Here is a 10295-nt window from a genome sequence, read left to right on the forward strand (position 1 = left end):
AAACAGACAGCCAACTAGCAGTGTCAAAGAGAGAGAACCTAGCAACTATTAAATCAGATATATTGTCAATGGAAGTTGAAATGTGAGCGTCTGTAGCAAGGTACTTCACAAATCTGTATTTAGTTTTAGCTTGAACGGAGGCACATCCCGTATCTTGTACCACACGGTATCGCAAAATCTCTGAGCTGACAACCTTTGAAACACCGCCACCTCCGCCTTGCAAGACATCGGAAGGATGATAGTATGAGCATTCAGAAACATTAGCAGTAAATGAGATGTAGTGGAAATAGTTGAGACCGAATAACCAGGAACACTGAAACGGATACATTAGAACGCCCTTCGATACTATATTAATGAAGGGATATTTCTCTGACCAAAGACGAGGTTGCGTGTAATGTCTGTCGAGCGTGAATTGATGCAAGGCGCATCTTGGCAAAATGGCTACCAGGCACCTATTATATTCCCACTTCCTGAGATGATTACGTTGGAGCAACAGAGATACTAAAATAGAAACTCTACGTGTATACGTTGCAGGCGTGAATCTTAACCACAAATAAGCCGACATTGAATGACAATCAATATATATGAAGCGGCGAAATTGCGAGTGCAACAAACGCACATTTCCATACGAGTGGGACTGTTTGACGGGTATCTCAGAAGCGGACGTAGTAGTACGATTCAAGCAATGCATAACATGAACTAATACTACAGTAAGACGCACTCTACAAACTTTGTGCCCACTTGATACGCTGCTAGATCTAGTACATGTACGACTACGCAATAGATTATTGCCAGGAAATCGAACATCGTAGGTTGGAAATTCCCCACAGGGTAAGCAAAAGTCTATTGACCAATTATTTGTTTTAAACAACTGTTGATTGACAGCTATACAACTACTAAGCATCGATATTGTTCGAGAATCACCAGCATAATTGGATGCGTTCAAGGAGTGTACATTAATGCAACATTGTATGTGGCCACATAGGATTCCTACAAAATAGCGACAAATGTCAGATCATACACAGTACACATAAGGAGAAGATAACTCACCCCAACCAGAAACTAAAATAAAAAGAGCGTAGAAATGAAGTGATGCGGCGAGCATATATAAAAGAGTAATGTAAGTTTCAAGGTAAATAGATATGTTCACTAGTCTGATGGATATGAGTGTGAGATCGATCAAGGGGGGGGGGGGAGGAATGTGTAGGAATAATTAAAGGAATCGCATCGAGGACCCTCGATTTATATAAGTAGACACTGACAACAGGTAACACCGGGTAACTCTGTGTAGCGTACGATTATTGACAACGGGCGCTTAAATTTTGGCAGAGGGGACACGCAAAGGAAAAGCATATGTCCAACTGTAATGCCATGATAATATGTATGTATTATTATATCGGGAGAAATTTGTACGGAAGACAAGTAGAATATGATACGAAGCAGTTGATAAGACAGAATACTAACTGGATATTCAAAGATACAGGAAGCAGAGTACAAATGACACGAAGAAAGAACAAAAACATTGAAGTAATAGACTACGCGACGTATATGATACCAAAAAATAACAACAGATAGCAAGGAGAATGTAAATAATACCATAACTATGTGTATTAAAAGACATTAGGTTTAATGAAATATTCAGTCTTCATCAAAACCTGCAAAGGACTCCTGTTCTGCCTCTATGTCGCTGGTATCGTGTTCCGTACCGAACACAACGGCATACTGTATGTTGGTACACAGATGAAATGACCGTTCCTTCTCGTATTGAGTCATAGTGTACGCCACCATAACAAAGGAGTTAGGTGGAATCTCTCCGCGACGCCATCTAGGTAGCAATTCGTCTAACCGGTCGAGGTCAGTGTTGAAATTGAAGGCATGGTTACGTGAATCATATATGGGAACTAATATATGACATTGTCAGTGGTTTGAAGCACATACAATGTTGATAACTTACTAGTGTCGGTTGAATCCATCATGGTCTTGAACCTGGTGCTTGATTTAAGTGCTTTTCGGCTTCCTCCTTGGAGTTTGGCATCTTTCTGTCCAGAAAGTATGCCGGGTGTCCTAGGAGGTTTTGAAGGAGAGATTGATTCCCGCTCCGCTATTTGAGTGAGTGTCTGAGTGAGTACAAAAAGAAAAAAAAAAAAAAGTAAGCATATGTGCCCACTGACATTTAACTCCCATAGTGCCAAAGGTGATTGCCTTATCACGGATAGAGGCTACCATAACCTGATGTCCGAACGCCATGCAAGCAAATCCAGCGAAGCGTTCCCACTCCTGGTGCATCATGTGACCAGACAAAAATTTGTTACACAGTCCTTTGGATATCGGCTCCAATAGATACGAATCGCGGGTGAGAATTGCACTCAGGCAGATAGCAGGCACCGAGTTGCACTGCAAAGTGGCACGCTTACGATCGTTTCCCATATACAGGATGCTGACGTCCAGAGGCGAAACCCGCGAAGGATTGATAAAGTTCTTGTTCCTTACAAAAGTCACAGCGTCATAAGCGTTTCTATATAACATAGTAGAGAGAGTAAGCAATACGCATCATTAAGTAAAGTATAGCAAAGGCTTTACGAAACTCACTCAAAATTCATCTCAGGGAAATTCTCACCGCAGAGAGAAAAAGAAACACAGTCGACTGGTGCCATGACATTAGGCGAGTTCCATTGCTTGAGAATACCATGCCTTGAAATAGTCAAAACAAAACATCGATTATCTTAGAAGGTAAAAACTTACTGAAGATTGGGAAGGTCAACGTAAGTGCTTTCTAAAAGACTATCTTGTAAATCTGTCTTCGTAACTTCGCATTTCTTCGGCAGATGTCTTAAGGTCAGACACAAATCAAGTCAGACAACAGATTGAAGATGACATATGGGTACGTTAACTTACTTGACCGAGAAGCGCATGGTATCCTCCATCAGAGCCGGCCCGTTCAATCCAAGACTGGGAGTTTTGTTCACAGGACCGGCAGGCACAACATCCTTGAACTTGCGGGGAACTCGAACTGGAGTGACAGGTGTAGGGGGAGCTTCAACAGCGGCATTGATTGGAACAGCTGTCAAAGAAGATTGAAACTGCACTTGTCGAGTTTTTGGCTGTTCAGAAAGACTGGCCATAACCACATCAGAATGCGCGTCGATAGATTTGGCACTGTTGAATAAAGGTAGATAAAGACGATCACATATATTGGCATGACGGATATTTACCTTATTACAGACGCCTTAAATTGAACAGGGGGGTCCAAAGTCGAATGTTCGGTTTTAAGAGCATCTGCTTCACTGTACTTTTCATACGCATCATCGAGCGCTTTGAGCAACTTGCTAGAGGAAGGACCGCTGGGGAGAGCATTGGAAGATGGATAAGTGGTCTGATGCATTCGACTCTCTCTGACCGCGTGCCTGATCAAACCCGATTAAGAAGTGATAAAAGAAAAACACCACAAATGAACATTACTGACGCAAACATCATAGCTTCATCTTCGTGAAGATCGATTGGACCGCTGGGAAGAACAATGCGAATGGATTTGCCTTTTCCTGGAATTCTGTAAATCAAGTTAAGTGATGCTCACGTAGACTTTTAGAGCATACACATACTTGGTGCCCAAAATGACTTCAGGTGACGGCAAGAAGGGGTTGATATCAGAATCAGCATCACCCTGCAAAGTAATGGGTGGAGACAAAACAGCAGATCCAGAAATTTCAGACCCAATCTTCAGCGGAGACACCGACAGACTAAGAGCAGGACGTCAGTCAATCGCAATGTGGAATAAAAGAGAACGGTACTCGCTCGATCGCAGCTTCCGAACGCCGAGCGGATCTACGAATCCCAACAGAGCCCTTCTTTGAAACGGATGATTTTCCTTTGTCTTTCTTTGTGGGGGTGGACGCAACGTTATCCGGTGCAAGAGGGATATGAACATCGACAGACTCTTTCTTAACCATAACTTCAGAGGGCAATACGGACGTGGGACGAGCAGATGCTTCTTGCTTTATGACAATGCCAGGCTCTTGTTTGATACGGACCGTTTGGGGCATTGTCTTCTGTGGCTTCTTGCCTTTCTGTTTATTCGGTTTTGCTCTGACAGGAGCACGAATTGTAATACGCGGATGTGAGAACGTATGACATAATAACATAAAAGATGTAAATGATAAACATACCCGCTGGTAGGATGAACAGAGACCATTTCATCCGCGGATGAATCATCGACTAATATGGCATCACTAATACCCTTCTGATATCGGGCGTTGGCTCTGTTCAGAGTATCCAACGGTATTAAGCAGAACGAAATAATGGCGAGATTTGATACAAGCAGTAAAACTTACGAATTATCGACGACTCGAATGACTTCGACCGAAGAATCACTCGAGTAAGATACGTGATTGACAGTCGCATCAACGTTCGCGCTGACGGATGTACGACTCTTCTTCGGAGGGGAAATTCGGGCTCTGAGGTAAATATATAACAAAACCAAAATATCAGCATAACATAAGGGTTATCAGATTGCAATTTCACTAACGGCAACTCCTCATCGGAACAAACGAGCGCAGCATCTTCGATATCGCGTTTCCTATAACGACAATAAAGTAGTCAAAACAAAAGAAAAAAAGTGCGGAATGTGCAGCTAAAATCATACAAGCCACTTGTTGACCTGGTCTTCCTAACAAAATTGTCCAACGCATCTGATCCGCTGCAATACAGAGATAAGAAAACGGAAGGAACGCATGTAAACGACGTGCGTGATTGAAGACACAGGGTAAGATAGTATGGGATACACGTACGCAACAGTCTTGTTCCCCGGTTTGACGACCTTTGCGGCAGCAATGCGAGAGGCGACGCTGTCTAACGGTCCGTCATCAGAGTCAGTGGCAACAGAAAAAGAATCTTCTTTGTTGTCGGGTTTGACGTGGATTATGACGTTGCGAATGCCTTTTGCAGGACGATGTCTGTTACAACGCACAACGTTTAAAATCATAAACTGTACATAGAATAACATGGAACGGCTTACTTGTATTCAGCAGAGGGCGAGCAATCACCAGCAACCACATCGGCATATGTAGGCTTGGGAGAAGCAGGAGCATAAGCAGAGTTGATGGAAACCATAATGTGATTGAAACGATAAAGAGACTTAGGAATACTGTAGATGATAGAGCTCGAGGCAGGTAGAGCGTCGAAGATGGAAAGCACTAAACAAAAAAAAACCAAGGTTTTATAGAAAAGGTTATGAGACAGCATCACAAGAATTCAACATGATAAATACTACTTGGAGAAACATGAAAAACAGAGAAAAAGGATAATAAAATCCATGAGTTGATACGGAGTAGAAAAATGCAAAGACTAACGCTCGGTACGATAGAAAGCGATGAGTGGAAACGCCTTTAGCGAATACCATACACACTCCCGAAGCCACTGAGACAAGCAAGTCAGCACGAATAAGATATTACGCGTGATGAGCGTACCAAGAGCAAACACCATTGTACAGGAGCGATTGCCTTAAGGGATTAAAGACGCCAAAAAAAATGATGGACCAAAATTTGATGTAAAAAAAAAGCCGACAGATGATGGTCGCACTACGCATAAAAACACGAAAAAGGTGAACTAGGCGAAGCGACACGTTGATGAGCAAAGGCAAAGAGCAAGCAAAGCAAGAGGAGCTCCATGAAACGAGAAAAGTAGGCACTCGGTACACCAAATCAAGTTAAAGAACAAATGCAATTTAATGAAGCGCGTCATATGAGGAGACGACAACACCATAGATGAACAACCGACCTAATGCCGCGGTCGAGAACAGGAACACCAGGGAAGAGGAACATATGAGAGCGAAGTAGACAGGGTCAAAACGGCGCCGATAGCGAATAAGCAAGGAGGAAAAATATATGAAAATTTTACAAAATGATCGGTGGTAACAACAACCGGAGAGGAGACAAAACATTAACAACCAGTACGAACCAAGCACGACGATGAGAACGGAACAGTAGCAGATTTCGGACAGAAACGGAAAGATTACACAAGAGGGACACACGAATACGAGTCGGAAAGCGAGAAACATCATAAAACCAAACGGTCAAACAAGGCCAAAAAAAAAAAAAAGTGAAACAGAATCCCACCCTCAACCAATTGCATGGACCCAAACTATAACCAATACGCTGCGCAGGCCCTCATGGACCAAGGGTACTGCGACGCCCGAAAATCGATACACGATGCTATGCCGGTGGTAGACTTTCAGGTATTTTACATATTCATATGGATGGACGAACATACTGACGATTCCAAAAACACGATTGACAGCTCGAAGATCATAGAGTGGTCTACGTAGAACAACCTCGCTCGTGGAGAATTACACGAACGAATTCCACTGAAGAACAAAACTTCTACGTGTACGGCGCAATATGCAGAAACGAATTGCCGCCTATTAAATTAAGGTAAATGATATAACTATATATACAAAATGCATACCCAACTGACCCAATCGTAGTGACGCAACACCGTCTATGAAGAAGAAAGCGATATATCTTCGACAGGGAGTTAGAATTACCGGACTGCGGAGCAACGGATTCAACGACGATGCGGTTAGTATAAAGCATGTACACGAGATGATGAAGACATACCTCAAAAAGGAAGACATAGAGGTAAAGCCGTGGAACTTAAGCATGTACGAAGGTCATTGGGCGGTCGACGCAAGTACGCGTTACTTCACACCTAGAAAGCATGCGCCGACAGAAGCAGGACTGGCGTTCGATATGGGTGTAGATCCAGACGGCGTGTTGGCGCACATGAGAGGAGACGATCTCATACACACCATGGACAACAAGGTCGACTATTTGCGAGAAGTCAAAAACGATAACGGTACAAGGTGAGCTTTGTGGTACATCTCATACACAGCGGCATACTAACAGTATCCGATCAATGACTCAGCACATCGCGTGTGGTTCCCAGCGTGTTCAAAGTTGGAGACATAGTCCGAGCGACCATAGCATTCATAGGAGTGATGCACAAAGACAAAGCTGTCGCGATGACCACAGTTCTGAGAGCGCTTACGCTCATACATGATGTGGTTAGTGAGGCAAGCATGTTCAGGGAAAATGAATAACACTGACCTCACAAACAGCAAGACGTACGAAATGGCCCAGCAGAGTTCATAGAGAATGACGCAGAAATCGCGAAGATACCCGTCATGAAGCGCCGTCGAGTGTATGACGAAGATAGAGAAGTAAGACAAAAGATGGAGGACATGACCATACACAGAGAATAGAAGAGAAATGAATATCTTATATTAAAAACATTAGTTGTTAGTATATAACTGCACATTACGCTGACAGAAAGACATAAACAGTTGAAAGACTACATGGCTATCAGGATGGAATCTTCACATCAACATCATTTAGAGCGCGATAAAGCAGATAAAGCAGTAGACATATCCACGAGAAATAGACGGCCTAACAGAGACGCATATTGAGGCAGCTTATGCACAATAAGTACAGACAAGTACATAAAAATATGGTACTGTAGCGAAAACAAAGGAAAGGAATCAAATATAACGACAACGCGCACAGACGGCAACTAACATAGAGGATGAGGAAGAGAGAGAGAAAAGGGGGAAACAGTCTCACGGTGCGGCATAAACGAGCAGCTCGCGAAAAAATTTCGGCAATAAGCGAATGAACAAAAGATCAGAATACATAAGCAGAACATTCATTTTGGGAAATAAATTCCCGCGGAAACGCATACCTGACATTGGCCACCTGAGAAAGGCCTGGGAAAAAAGAACGAGTCTATACTCCGTATAGGACTCGTAACAGTTGGATCATTTCAGTGACCGCCCACGAAAGCCCATGAAGTTAGAGTTGGAGTGGGACGTACCATAAACATTTCCCGTCATACAAAACCTCTAGTGTAAAGAACATCAAGCCATATGGTTTTTTAGTGCTAGTGAAAACGGGGCCAGAGAGACATTTCCTTCCGCAACGGCGGCCGAAAAGGATTCTGTGATCACATCACCGCTGAACTATCTGAGACTTTGCCTGCTGGAAAGATCCTCAATTGCGAAATTGCAGAATTCTGCCGAAAGAGAGCACGTATGATTTGGTGGGATATACTTGGCCAACTGCGATGAAGTTGGAATCTTATTGATGACTTTTCTCCGCGCAGGTGTTTCGCTGCTGGACCTACTATAATAAATTTTCAATCGGATTTCAAATCATGCAGTCATAACTCTTACCATCGTTCGGTAATATTTCCAGGTTCCAGTTGATATCAGTGGTTCAACGTTCAATGTTCGCATACTGATCCAACGGTCGTCACCATGGTAAGGTTACAAAACAAAAAGTTATAAAATGCCGTCGCTTTTTTTGCGGCTTTCTAATATTTTTTGGGCGGCGATTTCAAAATCCATACTATCATCAAACACACTGATTCGTTCTTCCGCATCCCGTTTCTCTCCAAATTTTGAATGCAAGCTCTAAAGAGGTGATGTATATATAATGTTATTTTTATTGACGGAAAACGGTGCAGAAATGGGAAAAAACGAAATAGTAAGATCGAGTCTGCATCCACTCAATTAGACCCGGATGAAAAATGACAACAGAGTCCTATAATAATGGGAATCGGAATTTGTTAAGTAGCTTGCAATGAGAGCTATATTTTCAAAGTATGGTTGATATCAGTGTGTTTAGTACCAGTCAACTTGCTCACAATGTAATATATCTGTTTCCACTGCCCTATCTGTGGAGGGAATAGCTCACGGGGGAGGACCGCCGTCCTTCCGCTGGTAATCGGGACGGCTTCATACGCTTCGTCATCCATCCATTGCCGAATGGGGGTTTTGAGTGACTGGGGGTATGTGTGTCGCCATCCGTTGATTGCATCGGGATGATTGTATAGTCAGTAGGATCAACTCGATGCTGGTATGTTTGATACGTTTGTTGGTGAGGTAGAGGAGCTGGAAGATAAGATTAGAAAGTGTACGCATGTTTTAGGTTGTAGTAATGTTGAGTTATTAGTGATCACCTTCTTGAACATCCGCAATTCCATGGGTGTCCACATCGTAGGAATAGGTACAAAAGCTGATGCTATTATTATTATGTTTGGAGAGTGTGGGGTCTGGGTCTGGTTGACAGTTATACATACAACACCTAGGCAACTTCCATATATTTTACAAATCAACACGCGTTCAAAGCGTCTCCTGGCAGGATTTTGCCAAATATTCCGAAGCTCTGTTCTATCGCTCCGCCATTCTTCCACAGCTGATCATCGTATTCGAACGCAAATATCGTCATGCTTGTATCACGAGCGGGCGCAGTTGATGCTTGAGATTGCATTGTGTTCATCGGGTACAGATGCCACTGCGTTTCGGTTATTTCCACCTCTGGATGGCCAACCAGACCTGAAACGATTCAACGTGAGTCAGTGAACTGGGCTTAGATGCGAATCAGATGACATACTCAGTTATATATATCTTCTTCCCGGGGCACGCAGCCTGCAACGCGGGCTTGACAGTGTTGTAAAGGAAGCTACCAGCTTGACCCGAGTTGACACCACCATCAAAGAATGCACTACATTTCAACAACGACATATTAGACATGTTCACCCCGTGAAAAGTAAAATTAGTATCCGTACTGTGCATTTGCCCCAACAAAGTCAGCACCACACAGAGCGGGATTGTTTCGAATGTCAACCCAAGTGTGCACCGTGGAAACGGGTGTTTGGACGCCCACAGATTTCAGGTACCCTGTGACAGAACAATAAGAAAATGCAAAAAGATTTTCGAAATGATAGAATAGGCTTACCTCTGACGCTGTATACTTTTGCCATTATATTACCAACAGAATCTTGAACCTACAGAAATCGGTCGACTTTTTGTATGGCAAAGGGCTTCCAGAAGTGATGGCACCAACCTCATTCCCAATGGTTAGGCCGACGTATCGGCCTGCCCCGTATTTGGTATACGCTGCACGGAATCTCTGTACATCATTGCTAGAACCAAACAGCTGTTAGAGCCAATTTGAATACCATATAAAAATGAGTTCGTACTCAATCTGACTTGAGCTAGCTGCAATAGTTCCCTGCAAAGTAGATGATTAAGGCGAAAGAACAATCATTTGAGCAACTATTTACAAATTGTGCAAATATTCCGGCCATAATTTGGAGACCCGCGGTGGCTGCAGCTGAGGAAGCGAGCTCAAGAGCACTGCAATCGAATCCGATGATGCGTATTATTTTGAATCCCTGGCTTTTGGCATCATTGACCAGTTTGTTCCACTATACGGGCAGGTTAATATCGGATAGCTATTTAT

The 10295-nt window shown here is 43.2% G+C and overlaps 3 protein-coding genes across 3 annotated transcripts; 1 reads left to right on the plus strand and 2 right to left on the minus strand.

Annotated features, from left to right (window-relative positions):
• Window positions 1-1638: 1638 nt before the first annotated feature.
• On the minus strand, window positions 1639-5106 carry JR316_0006885 (uncharacterized protein; the record flags this gene model as incomplete). Its single annotated transcript, XM_047892630.1, has 15 exons — window positions 1639-1901; window positions 1955-2117; window positions 2179-2515; window positions 2590-2691; window positions 2743-2829; window positions 2896-3156; window positions 3213-3404; window positions 3464-3547; window positions 3600-3737; window positions 3784-4083; window positions 4164-4256; window positions 4329-4451; window positions 4523-4573; window positions 4785-4949; window positions 5012-5106. The coding sequence occupies 15 exons, from the start codon at window positions 5104-5106 to the stop codon at window positions 1639-1641; spliced, it is 2454 nt and encodes an 817-aa protein (XP_047747912.1).
• Window positions 5107-6124: 1018 nt separating this feature from the next.
• JR316_0006886 (uncharacterized protein) lies at window positions 6125-7255 on the plus strand (the record flags this gene model as incomplete). The annotated part of the gene is made up of 5 exons (XM_047892631.1): window positions 6125-6229; window positions 6292-6425; window positions 6479-6856; window positions 6919-7057; window positions 7112-7255. 5 exons carry the CDS (start codon window positions 6125-6127, stop codon window positions 7253-7255), a joined length of 900 nt encoding a protein of 299 aa, XP_047747913.1.
• Window positions 7256-9285: 2030 nt separating this feature from the next.
• JR316_0006887 (Cell surface mannoprotein MP65) lies at window positions 9286-10140 on the minus strand (the record flags this gene model as incomplete). Its single annotated transcript, XM_047892632.1, has 7 exons — window positions 9286-9385; window positions 9444-9554; window positions 9619-9730; window positions 9789-9837; window positions 9897-9975; window positions 10012-10064; window positions 10117-10140. The coding sequence occupies 7 exons, from the start codon at window positions 10138-10140 to the stop codon at window positions 9286-9288; spliced, it is 528 nt and encodes a 175-aa protein (XP_047747914.1).
• Between the last annotated feature and the right edge of the window lie 155 nt (window positions 10141-10295).

This window comes from Psilocybe cubensis, chromosome 6 (genome assembly GCF_017499595.1).
Source record: "Psilocybe cubensis strain MGC-MH-2018 chromosome 6, whole genome shotgun sequence".
NCBI lineage: Eukaryota > Fungi > Basidiomycota > Agaricomycetes > Agaricales > Agrocybaceae > Psilocybe > Psilocybe cubensis.